An 18,801-nucleotide genomic window follows, 5' to 3' on the forward strand; every position below is an offset into this window, starting at 1 on the left:
TTTTGATTCTCTCACAGGACTGACTCTCTTACATGATGGTATTGGCTGTTTGGTGCATCATTCCACCTCCTACGGAGGGGCTGGCATTGGAATGCGTAAATGGCTATTTTAAAATCACAAAAATACACTGAATCATCTCAATAAATTCTTTAACTCATAGATACTTTGTACACAGAAACCAATCGTTTTGTTTCTTCGTTGTAGCAGGTTTTCTTTAATATTTTAGTTAGGAGTCAAAATGCAAGCCAGAATTAATGGTTTTTCCAATGCTTGCTTATTTTGTAAGTCTTTCACACGGTGGGTCAGTTCCCAAAGGACATAGTACCTCAGTGCACGTATCTGATATTCATGTTCACCTCATTATTTTATATTAGAAATTCATAGTAAAAAGAAATACCAAACTCACCAAAGATATAGGTTTAGCGGAAAGATATTGAATGCCTTTTGACCTCTATCTACATTAAAGGTAGTGAACTCACAAAAAGAATCCACATTCTTTTGAACAATTTTTCATTGAAAGGTGTGAGCCTCCATTATGTAAAGAAACTGGTATGGTATGCTTACTCATAAATACATGTAATTGGATGGAACAATTTAAAAGGGTCCCAGACAACAACAGAAAATTTGCAATTTCAACCCCTCGATCACTGCAAATAACATCTCCTTGCCCCCCACCATGTGCTATGTTTTGCTCAGTGGCATAGCAAAACTTGAGGGGGCCCCCTGCAAAGTACATTGAGGGACCCCCCCTCCCCCATCCCACCCCCCCCCCCCGGACTCAATCAGTAGCTCTCAGGCCTTTAAACTTTGCTGAGGGAGCCCCCTGAAGCTCAGCCCCCCTCTTACTGCAGGGGTTGCTGGGCTATGTTTGCCACTGGTTTGTATGATCAAAGTCAGATTGTCATCCATGGTGTTTGAAGTGAACACAGACAGACAGACAGACAGACACACACACACACACTATGGTGGTGACAATAAAAATGGCCCCATACTACTTGTTATTTAGAGCAACTGCACCGATAAATGCACATGCATACGTTATTACCACAGCACAGTGAAACTGACATGAGAACAACACTGGTTACTGTCTCACAGATTGCATGTTACAATTATTGTACAAAAGGTAAAAAACTCTCCAAATAGTCAAGACACCCCTTCCGTGTAATTTTACCTTGCTATACAAATGTAACCCTGGCATCCTGGTGTGGGTTAAATACCATTAAAACATTATATATATATATATATATATATATATATATATATATATATATATATATATATATATATATATATATATATATATATATATATATATATATATATATATATATATATATATATATATATATATATATATCGGAAAATATCCCGTAGCATAAATTAGACCTGCAGAAAAACAGACTGCAATATGTTACTTTCCCATTGTGCGGGTGGGATGGGGCATCCTGGCCCATTCAAGCCTTAGGTTTCTTGCGAATCATTGACCCTCCCCACACTCAACAGTGAAAATATATTACACATATGCATACATACTATAGATAGCATGTTTGTGGTGCTATTATTGCACAAAATGTAGTGGTGTCTAATCCTGTATTTCGCAGGAATACTTGAAAACACGCACACATAATGGGTCCCTGGAAGATAAGGGATTCATCATCTTAATGACAACCCTTCAAAACATTCTGCAGAGCTTTCCAATTGTTTAGACCACTAAGATTATGCTTCATTATGTGGGAAGTGCGATGAATTCTTAATTATATGATAAACACAGCAGACAAAGCATCATGTAGGTCCACTGACTCGGACCATTGTTTTTATAAAGATCTATTCATGAAAGATAAACAAAACCTAAACATAATAATTCCAGTCAGTGTCCACTGTTCGCTTCACCTAGAAGAGAATTATTTTAACAATTTCGGTCTTATACATAAAGAAAGTGTTTTTAACAATGCAAAAATTCTTTGTTTTGTTTCAGAGTTTTATATAGCGCGAACTAGACCCGAACCGAATCGGGTATCAGAGCGCTTTACATAGCACCAGTTACGTTACATGAGGACACACATTCATTTTAGGCACGGGGAGATTAAGTGATTTGCTCAGAATCACAGAAGGTTTTGGCGTTCTCTTCTTTTTACTGCATGAAACCAAGCAAAGTAGCCAGTATTTCCTGTTCAAATTTGGGTAAACCCTTCCCTGTAGGGAGAAACACATTTTCAAGCTAACTACCCAAAACATACACATACAATATAAGAACACACAAGGAATATCTTGTCCAGGGAATTCCTTACTTTTCAAATATTCCAAAGAGCTCGCCAGCAGTTTTTTTGAAACCTTCATAATTTTTTTATTTGATTTGAAATTTGTAAAGCACAGCACATACCCTGGGGTGTCTAGGCGCTGCCCTTGATAAATATTGAATGGTAGGAAGTAAGAAGGATTTATGCTATAAACAGCCATGTTTTTAGGCCTTTTCTAAAATTGAGAAGATTGGATTCTCTCTTCAGAGGTAGGCAGGAGTTCCATAAGCTGGCAGTTGTGGCTGCGAAACTCTTTCCTCCCCATCCAACCTTGTTGACTCTAGGGACAATTAGGTTTACCAATTCAGCAGATCTAAGGGCTCTAGTTGGAATGTATGGCTTTAGAAATTTCTTCAGCTGTATAGGTCCCATATAGTTGGGGGATTGAAATGCAATACACAGTGATTTAAATTGTATCCTCTTGGCCACTGGTAGCCAGTGCAGTTCAGCCAGGGCAATGGAGACTGAATCGAATTTAGGAATGTCCAACAACATTCTCACTGCTGCATTCTGGCCCATTTGAAGTTTGTTTGTGCTGTACCTCGATGCATGCACTAGAGAAAAGGGTGTTAAAATAGTCCAGTCTTGAGGCAATGAACACTGACACTACAGTCTTCCTTAGTTCCAAGGGTATAGCTGGGAGAATTTTCCTTAGTATTTTTTTGGAGAAAAAAAACAGGCAGGAGTGACCGAATGAATTTGACAACATGGTGTTAAAAATGACACCAAGGTTTTTGGCCTTATGCACTGGGTTAAGTAAGGACCCAATTTGAGCTGGCCACCATTTATCTGTCCAAAGTTTTTGTAACATAGCACAAACCTAGAACACGGCGGCAGCATAGTCAAGAATTACAGTACAATAGCAAGATCAGGTATTATTCACATCTTTAAGTAGATTGCGGTAACAGGGCACAACAAGGGGTGGGGGGTGGCCCACGTTTTATGTTGAAACAGGAGAAGGAAAAACAACCAGAAAACCGTGGTCCAAATAACATATCCTGCCACAGCTAATTTCCTGGTACTCAATAGCTACTCTTCGCTATCCATGGAGTCTTCCTCTGAGTCAACCCCCCCCCCCCCCCCTGGATCCAGAAATGTAGTGCGTTGTGCAATTTAGCATCCAAGCGGTTGCGTTGTATCCGAGTCTCCTCTGCCATCGACCACTCCAAAGGCATCTCGGGCCCTAACCGCATCCATTTAATAGCTATCCACCTCCTAGCAAGCACCAGGGCTAACTGCAGGAACCAGTAGTTCATATTGTGCCTTTTGAGGCAAACCAGGAGGCCCAACAGACAAAACTGCGGTGTGAGTGCACAGGCCATCACCATGGCCCAACCCAGCCTATCCACTACCCTAACCCAGAAGTCTCTCACCTACAGGCAACCCCACGCCATGTGCATAAAATGGACGTCCACGGTTCCACATAGAGAACATGCAGAAGTGTACTCTGGATAAATTCTGTGTATTCCCACCGGGGCCATGGAAGTACGATGCACAAAATTGAAATGTATTAGTTAAACCAGCCCTTGCTGACACAGACCTCAATAACGCAGCTATCCTGGCCCAGTCCAGTCCAGGTCCGCCTCCCATTCCCGCTGCACTCTCATTGTCCCATTAACCGTATCAACCAGAAGTGCCTTATAAAACAATAAGAAAAACTGGTGCCTATCTTCCAGAGTCCACAACACCTCTAGTAAAGCGGAGGTGCCGCAGGGAACAATGACTATACCGTCCTCACCACATCAGTCACTCCCTCATAATAAAGAAACCTCCCAGGTCCCAATCCAAACTGGGTCCTTGCATCTTCAAAGGATATAAATACATAATTTGGATACAACTCTCCAACTATCTCGTATCCTCCCTCTTGCCAAGTTTGGAACAACATAATCTCTTCCATCTGTTGGAACAGAGCCAAGACTCACAGCTACAACTCCCTGTGAAAGGGGGCCCTTCTGATTACCATCATCATCATCAACCTCAGCCACACTGCGGCAGTCTGTCACACCACATAAGGAGCCTCCGAGGACACCCTCAAGACCACCATCAGCCGTGCCGGTAGCCCAGAGCCATCTACCAATATCACAAGCAGAGCATTCTCCCAGTTAGCCCCATCCTCCATCCATTTCAATGCATGTTAGAAGCAACATAAATATTCTAGTATTCCGGACCCCAATCCCACCTTTCTCATTAACATCAGGAGGGCCACCCTGCTCCTTTTCACTGCACAAATAGGTGGGGTGAGGATTGTACTCGGTGAACAGCTGGCGAAAATTACCTGCCCTCGGGGAACACAAGGAATTCTAGATCACATACAGCAGTCTACCACTGCACCCCTAATTCTGTCAGACTCTCCCCAGGCACACCGGCCAATACTGCCAGTGGCAACAATAGGGATTTCCTTCTATTACTCTTGAGGTCAGACACCTCCCCAAACTCTTCCAGTAGATCCAACAGGAGTGCCACTAATTACCTAGCCTCCCGGAGGTAAAACATTGCATCATCTGCATAGAGTGATGTTATGTGTCTAGTGTGGCCAACCTCTATCCCCCAGACCTGCATGACCATGCACACCTTTAATGTGGATGGTTCCACAGCAGGGGTGACCCTTGCCTCGTACCACGCTCTATGTCCCACTGATCCGACCTATAGTGTCCCACCTTCGACTGTGCTCCCGGGCCAGTGTATATCAATTAAACTCAGGCCCTAAAGTGGGGCCCAATCCCGGTGTCCTGCATCACCTCTGATAGATGCTCCCAGTCAACAGTGTCAAATGCTTTTTCGAATGCGATTGAGGCCAGAATCATATCTTCCTGCCCTTCTTCAACCTCATGAAGCACATGTGTTAGCTGCGGCAAATTTAAGGTTGTACTGCGACCCGGAATAAAGCCCCAATGGTCCACATGAACCAGACCACTCATCACCGGCTCAGGCGATTGGCCAAACGTTTACATAAGATTTTACAGTCAGAGTTTGTTATTGTGAGAGGCCGATAAGATGCAGGATTGGATTCAATCCCGTCCGTTTAAGGACATATGGATAAGGCTGTCACTCATGCTTTGTGGTAATATCCCCCTCTCCTTTGCTTCCAAAACTTCTTCCAGTAAGTGCTGAGTTAGTGCCACTATAAACCCTTGGTAGAATTTCACAGATATCCATCCCCCCACCCCTTGGGCTTGTTCTTAGGTAACATTTCCAAGCTAGTTCTAAGCTGCTCCAGTGTAATATTGGCATCAAGATCTCCTGCTGCCACCGTGTTCAACTGAAGCACATCTAGGTGTGCCCAAAAAACCAGACCTGATCCAGGAGCTGCAAGAGCATCCCTGGCATACCCCTTCCAAATGTCGTTTAAAGGCTCCAACCACCTCCCCCTGCAAGGCAGCTACTACACAGTCTGGTTTTATTAAGTTAATTACAGGGGGCAAGTCGCATTCTCTACGGAAGAGTCAGGCCAAACTCTATCCTTCTTATCTCCTTCCCAGTGTAGGCACTGCCTGTGTTGTGTAAGCATTACGTCTAGTCACTGCAACACAGCCAGTGCCCATTCCTCCACTTGCAGCTTCCACTGAAGCTGTCTAGGCACTCTGAAGGTCAAGCCTAAAAGGGAGGCCCATACACTGCCCCCTCAGCAAGGCCTTCATCGCATCCCAATTCACATGCATTGGTATCAGTTGAGCCCCAATTAGTTTGCAAATAGTTGGTCAAGGCCAGCAACAGCGTATCCCTTCCCACTACATCTGACAGAATATCAACCGGGAAGTGGCAGTTACGCTTTGGTGCCCCATGCCCATTCCAGGGCAAATCACAGAGAACCGGTGAGTGATCAGAGAAGTAACAAGCCAAGAGCCTTCTGTTGATTAATTATCACGTGACAAACCCGCAACTAGCACCCTATCAAGTCTACTGAATGCTCTGTGTGAAGGCGAATGGTTGGTGAATGCTCTGTCCAATGGTTTACAAGTCCTCCATAAGTTCAGCAGCCCCAAGTTAGACCACCTCATGCAATTCGCAGTTTTGTGCGAGATCTAAAGGGGGGAGGGGGGTTGGCTATCTCTCTCACCATCCATAACACAATTAAAATTCCAGAGCGAAATAAGTGGATTGTCTACTTCAGAACCAACCACCTCCTGCAGATTGAAGAATCTGGGATCATCCACACTGGATGCATATAGATTAACCAAAAGACCGCATTTCCCATCAATTTTGGCCTGCAGTAAGATATACCTCCCTTCTATGTCAACTTCAACATAAGAGGGCTCATATGGGGTCCCAGGGGTCACCTATACCTGAACGCCTCTAGTGTAGGTCGAACAGGAAGCATGAAACAGCTGTCATCTCCATTTCTTGGCTACCTTATCAACCTCTGTATCACTAAGACTTGTCTCCTGGAGACAACCAATATTCATTCTAAGGCGCTTCAAGGATAAGACCTTATATCTATTGATGTAGGGCCCCAGTCCTCCGTCATTCCAGGTGAGAATGCTAATACTTCCCTCCATGTGTTTAGTGCATCAGTGCAGGATAAGGATCTTTCCCCTGTGAAACTGCAACATTTCAACAGTGCTGCTTTAAAAAGGGATTAAACAACTTGGAACCATTACAAAAATATCAACCCATTTCCCCACCCCAGGACGACCATAGTGTAACCATCATGCTATATATGCCTATCCTAACCGCATGCCAGGACAACACAGTAGCCCCTTTCTACCCAACTGGGATAGATATTCCAACTCCGCCCCCGGGCCTCGTCCTACCCGCAACCCACGCCGTGACCAGCAGCCGTGCAATCTTCAGCGCATATCACTGATCACTACGGATTCAGTTTAGAGTCATGAAAAGAAAAAGTAGCACTGATCTATGCAGTACATAACGCGGCCTTGCTAGGATAAGTACAACTCAGGGCTGGCCACACCCCAACCCAGCAGGTCCACTGGTCCTCAGGACAGTCGTTTTAAGATAGTACCATAGTCTCAGCGCTAGTCCAGAGACAGAACCGCGGGTCTCTCCCGCAGCAGGCCCAGCAGCACACTCCCTTATGTAACAAAATGAAATCATTACAGTCATGATCATCCTTCCACATTAAGATTAGTCTCTGGAATCACAATCTCAGTCCTGCACAAGGGAGTCTGGGGCCGCAGGCAACCCATGCATCTTCAAACACATTGCACCTGTGTCTGTTACCTGCATTGTGCCATCAGCTTTACTCGTGACCCTACGTGACCGCCGTTCCCCCTCTGGCTTCCACCCTCCCCCCAGAACATCATCTCTAGCCTCCATGGATGTGCAACATTCTGGTGTGGCCCCAGGACCTCAATCTGCTGACCAGAGCCTTCTCACAGATCTACAGCAGTCCCGCACCCCCTGTGGGACAAAAAAGTGTTATTTTCCATTGGAGAGGATCTTCAATTTAGAGGGATAAAGTAACATGTACTTCAGATTCATAGCACACGACTTCTGCTTGACCCCCAGAAACTACTTTTGCTGCTCTTGAAATTTCTTTGTGTAGTCATGAAAAACGGCAATGGCATGGTTGTCAAATTTGGGAATATTTATTTCTCTAGCTGCTCATGGGATACAATCTCTTTCCCTGTAATCCAATATTTTAGCAACACCAGCAGGAGGGAGGCCCCCAGGAGGTTGGTACGTCACCAGAGCACGGAAGGCTGTCTCCACCACAAAGATCTCCAAGAGACCCTGAGTCCTCAGCTGCTGCCTAATCCACTGTTCCAGAATGTTTTCTGTCAGAGGACCCTCCACCCACTCCGAGAATCCCAGAAAACAGAGGTTGCATCTGTGAGAGAAGCCCTCCATGTCTTTAACCCTGGCCTCCAGTTCCCTTGTGAGCACCGTCATCTTAGCCATCTGCTGCCTAAGAGTGGATAACTCGCCATGAAGCAACTCATTGTTATTCTCAGCAGTCATAATCTTGCTTTCCACTTTAAGCAAATCTGCACGGAGCAGATTCACATCTAAGAAAACTGTCTCTAACTTGTGCTCGAATGCCGTGCGAGATCCATGTATGGCTACCATTGGATCAGCACGCAAGGGATCCTCCTCTCGCTCCAGGTAGAGAGCCCTCAAGTCCACTCCTCCCTGTCTGACCAGCCACTGGGACAGCTGGTGGAGAGTAGCATTTTGCATGACGGTGTCTTGAGGATGGCCTTTTCAGGTCCTTTTCCTTACGCATACTAGCTTAATCTCACAGCCGTGCAGCACCCCGCAGTTCCGGCACAGTCCCACTACAATGAAAACCTGAGGCGTGGAACTGCAGGTTGTTCAGTCTGACCAACCCAGCACACGGCAACCAACAAGTATCTACATACCTAATAAGCTTCAGTACAGTCCGCAGTTCTCCTGGATCAGCGACAGCTCCACTAATAAATCAGACAATTAGTGGCAATCCACTTCCGTAGCCCAACCCCTGCGAATATTAAGTCACCAGGAGATGTCCCACCACCGAAGGGGCCCCCTCTGGGCACCCCTCTTCTACCACCCAGGCCAGACTCACCTCCGTACGCAAGTGCGCTCCATCGGTCACCACAGGAAGGTCTCCCATTATGTGCACTGGAGAATAAGCTGCACTCAGCATCACCAGCATCTGTCCTGGAAGACTCTCAATGCAGGCTCAGACGATCTCCATCACCATGTGTGCTTATGTCCCCCGGGGATAATCTAGGTCCCAGCACCATACTGCTATCAGTCTGGGACGCCCCCAGCTCAGAAAGGCCAATTTCCAGCGTCTCTGCAGCATTCTCGCCTTGCCACTTTGCTCTCAATGGGAAACAGCAAGGGTCTCTTCTGTCGTGCAGCAGGCAGCCTTCTCCAGGGCAGCCCCACAGGATCACAGCCAACCATAGTATATATGGGGCCTCCTCCCCACTCCTCGCGTACCTCCAGCGGAACCCCTTGCTGTACACCCGGCCTCCCAGGAATTCATTGTAGCCCGCTGGTCACCACAGCACTGAGGCCTGCCCCAAGGGGCCTATAGCTCCAGCTCCGCAAACTAATCGCCCCTACGTCGGCCGATGGGTGCAGGAAGGCAGAGAAGGGTCCCCTAGCACTGGGGACTCTCACAGGGCCTGAGCTTTCACCTCTGCCTCAGAGCACTCCCATGCCCTTGTTACACTTCTTCGGTGGTGGACTGGGCTAGGCCATGCCCCCCAGGCCCAGTTAAGCCCAAAAGAGAGGCAGCGCTCGTCTTCCTTCCAGGAGGTTGGTGCCAACCCACTCCGCAGGCAGTCAGCTCCAGGCACCTTGACTAGCTAAATTAAAGACATGATGAATGCTAAGGGGCTCAGCATTATGGATGGTGATCTGGAAACAGCAGGCACTACGTCCTGTCGGCCATCTTGCCACACTTCACCCTCATCAACATAGAGTTGACACTTTCACACCAACTTTCTCCCACTAGTGTTCTTTAATTGATGCCATTGTGGTTTTGGTAGAAGTAGTAGAGGCTGATCCTAGCACAATAAGGCCCAGGATAATAAACGTTTTCATAATTTGCACTACTCATGTCAGAGAAATGCCATGGTCAAGCTTGGTAAATCTGTCTTGGTAAATCTTGACAGTCACATAGGGGCCTTATGGAAGTTGCCATATTGTAATTCCTCGGGAGGCAATAGAAGGTTGTTGAGAGGTTAAAGGTGGAGCAAAATCTCAACCCTGTGATGTCATGAAGAGTTGTGGTCACTTCTGCAACCTGTAGAATTTGTGTAAATCGATATCCATTCTAGAAGGTGGAGTGCAGGACCCTCTGCTAATCCTTAAATACATCACCAAGCATATCGTGAAGCAGTCTACTTGCCTTCAAGCGAGGAGGAAATTGAGATCCCAAAAAGTTACCTGCTTGATATTGGCTAACACAAAAGCCCCCTGTGTGAGGGTACACATGTCAGAATGCTCTACTAAGACAGGTGAATCAAAATACCAACGATCTTCACTTCTGAAATTTGTTCCAACCCCCTGGAACCTTTTTTAGGCCTTCCATTTGCAATAGGTCCTATTGGCCACATCTCGGAAGTGATCCAAACAGAGGCATCAAAACAAAGACTGCATCAGTACCAGGGCCAATTTTACTTCCCATCTGAAAGGATTTTACCGTGTGCATATAATGGATTTTGCTGTGCATAAATTTACACTCTATTTGTGAATTGTTATAAAGTAAATTGCTGGATCAGTGCATAATCCAATTGTAACTGACGATAGTTTGATCAAGAAAAGCTATTTACATTAAAAAATATATACTGTGTAGATATAGTCAGTAAAATGGTTTGCTGAATTAATATGCCTCTTGCCCGGATGTGTATTCACCATACAGGTCATTGGTTCAGCCTTGAGCAACTGTTCAGCCTTTCATCCTTAAAAGCGACAAACCATTCAGTGATCCAAATATAACCGTAATGGTTGTAACTTATAAGGACAGAGGGGAATGGTGGACTTCCCCCGTGAGGTTAAGAGCCTTCCTTGCTCTGCACCCAGAGTAAAGGATGGCCTTAATCTGAATTAGAACATTGGAATGTTGGGAGCTCCATTGAAAATAATAGAGTGCTCTGGGCTTATAATGGCTGGTATAAACCTGGAGCTCCAACATTCCATTGTTTCTTTGTTCACAGCTCTGGCTGTGAACAAAGGCTTCAGGGAACCTGAGGGGATTCCAAACCCCTCACGCTCCCAAAAGGCTTTGTTTTTTGTTAGAACATTCTGTCCTCTAGTGACTGTATGTTCTAATAGCCTTATAGCCCTTCGTAGATGGGCTATACCGCTATTAAAGTCCCTCTCCCTTGTTAAAGGATCTTGCCTTCAGCTCGGGGCCTTTAACGCTGGAGAGGGCCTTTAATAGCCGGTATAGCCCTCTACGGCGGGCTATAAGGCTATAATGCATAAGGTAACAAATAAAGGGGGCAAACAAAGCAACATTCTGGAATTCCCATTTTTGAAGATTGTTAGAGATGCAGGAACGAGAACTGCTGATTTGTTCTCTATACTGTACCTATCTTTATCGCAGTCGTGCTTTACTGCAAATACAATGCAGAAAAATAAATCCACTTAAGAATTTTGGCACGGTAGTTAGAACAGCCGAAAATCGCTGACCAACTCCCTTCAAACAAACAGAGGTTGACTGGAAGGCCTTCTGGCTTCTGACTTATAAAAAAGGACAAGTCCACGTATGCCTTCTGGAACAGAGTGAGACAATGTCCTCGTGGCTGTGGCACATTAACACCAACTGGACACATTTGTAAAGGAAAGCAGTGCAAGATACATTCACTTATGAAGGAGCTACAGAGGACACTTTTTTACGCTGAAATAAACAGAAACCTGGAATCTGGCGTGTTTCCTTCATTGACGTATTTACTCAAGGACAGTAGTGCCTATGCACATTTGATGAAGACGCAAAGCAAGCGTGTGTCCAGTACCCAACGCAGGGAGGCAGCTCTTGTGCAAATATTATTCTTGCAGCCCTGCCAAGCCTGCTGGCTGCCTGCATTGAGGAGCGCAGAAGAGTCGTCCGCATTCATTCATGGGTCCGGAGAGGGCTTCTGTGTGCCAGGTTCCACCCCTATCCACGCTCTCCGTCCTGCCTTGAACTTGCCCACCCAATCCGGTGCCAAGCCCAGCAACTACCACCAGGCCAGCACTTACAGGTGTCAATGCCGGCCTAAGCGTCCCTATAGCTCCTACCCAATGCATACGTCTCTATGCCACGCATTTGTTTGGGAGGGAAAGCAAAACACAAGGTCTGTTTACACCGCGCTGCGTATAACAACTAAAATTGGTCTGAACTGAACTGTTCCTACCATAAGAGGAATCATTTAGCACAGAGGTGTCCAACATAGGTCCAGGAGGGACAGGTTTATATCAGGTTTCTAGGATATGCACACAAGATACATTTACATACAATTAATTTAAATGGCACGCATTTAAATGGCCGTAGTTATCCTGCAGATAAGGCATGGATCTGGCTGTTCTGCAATGTTTTACACCCTTTATTTGGCAGCTATAGCTGCGATCAGTCTGATTCTAGCTTTGCCAGAGAGAACCAGAGATGTCCCACATTAGTGTGAGTTGCGCGTCTGGTACCATATCTGAAATTAGCACAGGAGGAGTCAATATTTCATGGGCTTCTGCCAAGGGACAAAAGGGCATCATTTCCTTTGGCAAAGAAAACTTACTCTTCGGCTACAAAAAAGAAACTTCTGAGCCATAGGCAAGATTCCCTAACCTGCACATTTCATTGTAGCTTCGATGGAAGTAATGGGTACCCCAATTCCAGCATGTATAATTGCTAAAAGATATTTTATTACTAAATCTCTTATTTAACTGAACAAAAATTGTGTCTGCTGCTCAGTCTGGATTCTTGTTATTCCTCCCCCTCATGGCCTCGTTTTATTTATATTGTAGCAGTGTAGAGGGCTACCTGCCAGCCCATGGGCTTTGTCACACTGCTTCACGAAAAGGACAGATGACCACCTCCAGGGGGCAGCAGATATCACCCCACACCCTCACCACTTATCTGTTTCCTGAGACCAAGTAAGTAGAAATGCATTGAGAAAGAGGACATACAGAAAGGAAGGAATGATCATGCACACACCTTACATGCTATTTGATTGGCCAACCACTATCAGTGACTGAAGACAGTGTCATGAACTTTTTTAACTAGGAAAGGAAGCCGCTAATGTGCTCAAGGCCTTGAATATCTTATGACAATGAAACTCCATAACCGTGAGTAGACAGCTGAAAAACAACACCGGCAGGAGCACCGCTTACCTGCAGGGGACACATTTCAAAGCGGCAACCCGCCACTAATGCAACAGTGGGAGCCTTACCGTGCGCCCACGATGAGCTGGTTCCGGTTGACATCCAGGGCCAGTTGGGAAAAGTCAAGTACACCAGGAAATGTGAAGTTTGACACCCAGGGCTTCAGCTCTGCGGAAGGAAAGGAACATGCGTTCAGGGGGGGCGCTTGGGCAAACTAATTAGCACAGACAAATTTACAGAGAATATACAGACCCACCTCAGGATCAATGACTAAAAATTCAATTGTGGTTCACATTTGTCGAATGTTGTCCTTAGAAGCCCCAGAGATGTGTCAAGTTCAAACTTGTTGGATTGGATTGCATTCATCACACTTGAATTTAGCAGGCCTGACGGGAAGACATGTCAGGGGCTAGCACTCCAGTGAATGTAATCTGTTCTGATCACCTGTCGGAGCGATGTGTGCACGCCCTGCCTACTGCGCATCCTTTACCCTCAGATGGCGAACAAATTAGGCACATTCCTTGCTTTGGCGTCCAGCCCTCAAACAGAGTAAGCCATTGACAGCCCTTTCTATGACATCGCTGTTATGATGGGGATGGATGCAGGTAAGGTTGAGTGACAGTTTTCAAAAGGTAGTGGTATCATTTACTATCTGCCCCTCAGGTTGTGGCTGCTTATGCTATACTGTTACAGGGGCTTATGAACCTTACTTTCATTCTGTTCCCATCAGATCCTCTACCAAGCAGCACAGCACAGACAGTGCTCTGGAATTTTGAGTAGAAGAATATCATAGCACACTAATATAGTAGACAAAAGATCGAAAGGTAAGAGCGTATAGAGAAGTATATTCACTGAAAAAACCATAGGTTATAGACCATATATAGTTAGGAATTTGCATTTACAAAACCTTGAAAATTCACTGAAAAAACCATAGGTTAGAGACCATATATAGTTAGCTGGACATTTTATTGACATAAAACCAATGAAATTCCATATATAGTTAGTTGCACTAACTATATATCGCGCACCCGCAATCCACTGCTGATGATGTCACATATTACATCATTCATGACATGGTCAGTGACATCACTGATGACATCACTGATGACATCTCAAATGACATCACTGATGACATCACTGATGACATCTCAAACGACATCACTGATGACATCATCTAGTGTCTGTGTGTTTTTGTAAAGTTTAAATATGTTTTACATATTGAAGAATGAGTGGATGTATGGAAGACTGAGTGTGTGTGTGGCTGGCTGGGAGGTGTGTGACTCTGTGCATATCAATGTGTACTTGTATCAGTGATTGTATAAGAGAGTAAGTATGTGTTAGTATATGTGTGAAAAGTATGGTGTTCTGTGTTTAACTGTATAGATGAGGAAATCGAAGTGTGATTGATTCTTCACAGGACTGACTAGGTGTATGAGTGCATATGATAGTGTTGTAATAATGAGTGACTGTATGTATGAGTGATTGTATGGGTGAATGAGTGAATGTGTGTGTAGACGTAGGAATCAGTGAGTGCGTATGTAGTAACTGGTATTGGTGTGTCATGATGTCATCAGTGATGTCATTTGAGATGTCATCAGTGATGTCATTTGAGATGTCATCAGTGATGTCATCAGTGATGTCACTGAAGTATGGTGTTCTGTGTTTAACTGTATAGATGAGGAAATGGAAGTGTGATTGATTCTTTACAGGACTGACTAGGTGTGTGAGTAACTCCATGGATGAGTGGCAGTGTGTGAGTGTCTGCATAGGTGTATGAGTGCATATGATAGTGTTGTAATAATGAGTGACTGTATGTATGAGTGATTGTATGGGTGAATGAGTGAATGTTGGTGTAGACGTAGGAATCAGTGAGTGCGTATGTAGTAACTGGTATTGGTGTGTCATGATGTCATCACTGATGTCATTTGAGATGTCATCAGTGATGTCATCAGTGATGTCATTTGAGATGTCATCAGTGATGTCATCAGTGATGTCACTGACCATGTCATGAATGATGTAATATGTGACATCATCAGCAGTGGATTGCGGGTGCGCGATATATAGTTAGTGCAACTAACTATATATGGAATTTCATTGGTTTTATGTCAATAAAATGTCCAGCTAACTATATATGGTCTCTAACCTATGGTTTTTTCAGTGAATTTTCAAGGTTTTGTAAATGCAAATTCCTAACTATATATGGTCTATAACCTATGGTTTTTTCAGTGAATTTCATTGGTTTTTTAAAAGCTAATATCTATAGCTGTAAAATATATTCTTTATTACGTGACGTATCACGTAGCCACTTGAGATGCCTCATGACGCGTCGCATAACCGTGACGTATCGGTTCTGCAGCGCAAACAAAACCCGTAACGTAAGCGTGCCGGAGCACGCTTACAGATATATATATTTTTTTTAACCTTAATTAGACAAAATCCACACGTGCACATATCTTGAGGCCTTGCAAAGGCACATCAAACAAACAGTCCCTTCAATTTTGCCAAGTTTGCTGGAAATCTATTCCCTTCATTTTTTTTTTACTGTTTCTCTTGGTTTTCCCCTTGTTACGCTTACCGGGACGCTACCCGGTACGCGAACCAAACGCTCCAAAAACACAAGATGGCGGACTCCCGTTATGCTGCCGGTTAGCTGCCCGGTTCGCGTACCGGGAAGCGCCTCTACCGCGAAAAATCGCGGGGGACTTTAATATCCCCCTCATCAATCCTAGGGGGTCAGGAGGGGTTTACCTTGCCCCCTTTCCTTCATTTCCCCCTTCTTTTTTCACCACATCTTGTCTCTCGAACCTACCGAGAGACAAGATGGCGGCCGCTCCGGACTGTTTACAATGTTGACAGCTACGCTGCCGGTTAGCTGTCCGGTTAGCTGCCCGGTGAGCTGCCCGGTTCGCGTACCGGGACGCACCTCTACGGCGTAAAATCGCTACATTTTTTGCCCCGCGGGGCACTTTAATATCCCCCTCATCAATCCTAGGGGGTCAGGAGTGGTCTACCTTGCCCCCTTTCCTTCATTTCCCCCTTCGTTTTTCACCACATCTTGTCTCTCGATCGTACCGAGAGACAAGATGGCGGCCGCTCCGGTTTGTTTAGAATGTTGACAGACACCAGAGACCCAATCAGATTCGCTTCACGAAGTTCCGTTACGCGTCAGGTACGCGAACCGGGGCGCTAACCGGAGCGCTGTCACAGATATATATATTTTTTTAAACGTTAATTTCTCAAAATCCACTGGAGCACATATATTGAGACATGGCAAAGGCACGTCGGGCAAACCATATCTACAATTTTGCCAAGTTTCATGTAAATCTATTCAGCCGTTCGAGCTAAAAGTGAGTCCAACCGCCCTATGGAAAAATGAATGGGAAAAACACGTTTTGGGACCCCCCTTTGTTCTCAGCCCCCCCTTGACGAAACCCCACCAAATTTTCAGGGGCTGCTCAGAAAAAAATGTGCCATTTTCCTGAAAATTTCAGCCAATTCCGTCCACAAACGCCAAAGTTATTAGACATAGAATTTTCAGAAATCCCATAGAGAAAAAATCCTAACTATATATACCCACTGGCTATCGCCAGTAGGTAATATACATATATAAACATATGTAATTTGCATATCTATATAAATATAAATGCATGCATACATATACATATATGCATACATATGCATGTTATTTACATGAAAGTTTTAAAAACACTAATAAAAGCAAAGCTAAAAAGCCACCTCATTACAAACAGAATGGCTTTAACTTAAACGAGGGCGAGATCTATTGCATTTTCAATGCTTGTTTACTTTGGTTCTATCAAGAAGGCATTCAGATGTGTCACACATTTGCCATAAATTCTGAATGTTAGCACTCTAGTTGCTCATTAGATCACTGTAGTAAAGCTAGTGCTCACCAGGGAAGTCTGCTGCTAATCATGGTTTGCAGCCATTTTCCCGCATTTTTTATCCCGCAGACTTTCAGTCCGCATACCATTATCCCGCAAGGTCATTGAGCTCGCATACCATTATCCCGCATTTTTTCAAAACGCATGTGCATTTATCGCGCATGCCTTTACAAAGAATTACGTTTTAAAGGCATGTATGGTAAATGCATTTGCGTTGTGAAAACCACGATGACGAGAGAGGTAAGTGGGTTTGTGTTAATTTTTTCGTGGGTTAGTGATTGTGTAGTGTAGTGTAGTGTTGTGTAGTGTAGTGTTGTGTTAGTGTAGTGTAGAGTTGTGGTGGTTGTTTAGTGTAGGGTCATGCTGGGGTAGTGTTTTAGGGTTTAGGGTTGTGTTGTAGTGTTTGCGTAGTGTAGGGTCATGCTGGGGGTAGTGTTTTAGGGTTCAGGGTAGTGTTGTAGTGTTTGCGTAGTGTAGGGTCATGCTGGGGGTAGTGTTTTAGGGTTTAGGGTTGTGTTGTAGTGTTTGCGTAGTGTAGGGTCATGCTGGGGCTAGTGTTTTAGGATTTAGGGTAGTGTTGTAGTGTTTGCGTAGTGTAGGGTCATGCTGGGCGTAGTGTTTTAGGGTTTAGGATAGTGTTGTAGTGTTTGCGTAGTGTAGGGTCATGCTGGGGGTAGTGTTTTAGGGTTTTGGGTAGTGTTGTAGTGTTTGCGTAGTGTAGGGTCATGCTGGGGTGTAGTATTTTAGGGTTTAGGGTAGTGTTGTAGTGTTTGCGTAGTGTAGGGTCATGCTGGGGGTAGTGTTTTAGGGTTTTGGGTAGTGTTGTAGTGTTTGCGTAGTGTAGGGTCATGCTGGGGGTAGTGTTTTAGGGTTTTGGGTAGTGTTGTAGTGTTTGCGTAGTGTAGGGTCATGCTGGGGTGTAGTGTTTTAGGGTTTTGGGTAGTGTTGTAGTGTTTGCGTAGTGTAGGGTCATGCTGGGGGTAGTGTTTTAGGGTTTTGGGTAGTGTTGTAGTGTTGGCGTAGTGTAGGGTCATGCTGGGGGTAGTGTTTTAGGGTTTTGGGTAGTGTTGTAGTGTTTGCGTAGTGTAGGGTCATGCTGGGGGTAGTGTTTTAGGGTTTTGGGTAGTGTTGTAGTGTTGGCGTAGTGTAGGGTCATGCTGAGGGTAGTGTTTTAGGGTTTTTGGTAGTGTTGTAGTGTTTGCGTAGTGTAGGGTCATGCTGGGGGTAGTGTTTTAGGGTTTAGGGTAGTGTTGTAGTGTTTGCGTAGTGTAGGGTCATGCTGGGGGTAGTGTTTTAGGGTTTAGGGTAGTGTTGTAGTGTTTGCGTAGTGTAGGGTCATGCTGGGGGTAGTGTTTTAGGGTTTAGGGTAGTGTTGTAGTGTTTGCGTAGTGTAGGGTCATGCTGGGGGTAGTGTTTTAGGGTTTAGGGTAGTGTTGTAGTGTTTGCGTAGTGTAGGGCCATGCTGGGGTGTAGTGTTTTAGGGTTTTGGGTAGTGTTGTAGTGTTTGCGTAGTGTAGGGTCATGCTGGGGGTAGTGTTTTAGGGTTTAGGGTAGTGTTGTAGTGTTTGCGTAGTGTAGGGTCATGCTGGGGTGTAGTGTTTTAGGGTTTTGGGTAGTGTTGTAGTGTTTGCGTAGTGTAGGGTCATGCTGGGGGTAGTGTTTTAGGGTTTAGGGTAGTGTTGTAGTGTTTGCGTAGTGTAGGGTCATGCTGGGGGTAGTGTTTTAGGGTTTAGGGTAGTGTTGTAGTGTTTGCGTAGTGTAGGGTCATGCTGGGGTGTAGTGTTTTAGGGTTTAGGGTAGTGTTGTAGTGTTTGCGTAGTGTAGGGTCATGCTGGGGGTAGTGTTTT

At 45.0% G+C, this 18,801-nt stretch overlaps 1 protein-coding gene across 1 annotated transcript in view; it reads right to left on the reverse strand.

Moving 5' to 3' along the window:
* SEMA5B (semaphorin 5B) overlaps window positions 1-18,801 on the reverse strand; it is an 848,743-nt gene that overhangs the window by 473,228 nt on the left and 356,714 nt on the right. Inside the window, exon 4 of the mRNA XM_086957072.1 lies at window positions 13,121-13,220. Within this exon, the coding sequence (XP_086813198.1) occupies window positions 13,121-13,220 (100 nt within the window). The remainder of the gene's footprint in view (window positions 1-13,120; window positions 13,221-18,801) is intronic.

Source organism: Lissotriton vulgaris, chromosome 2_1, assembly GCF_964263255.1.
Source record: "Lissotriton vulgaris chromosome 2_1, aLisVul1.2, whole genome shotgun sequence".
In the NCBI taxonomy this organism is placed as follows: domain Eukaryota; kingdom Metazoa; phylum Chordata; class Amphibia; order Caudata; family Salamandridae; genus Lissotriton; species Lissotriton vulgaris.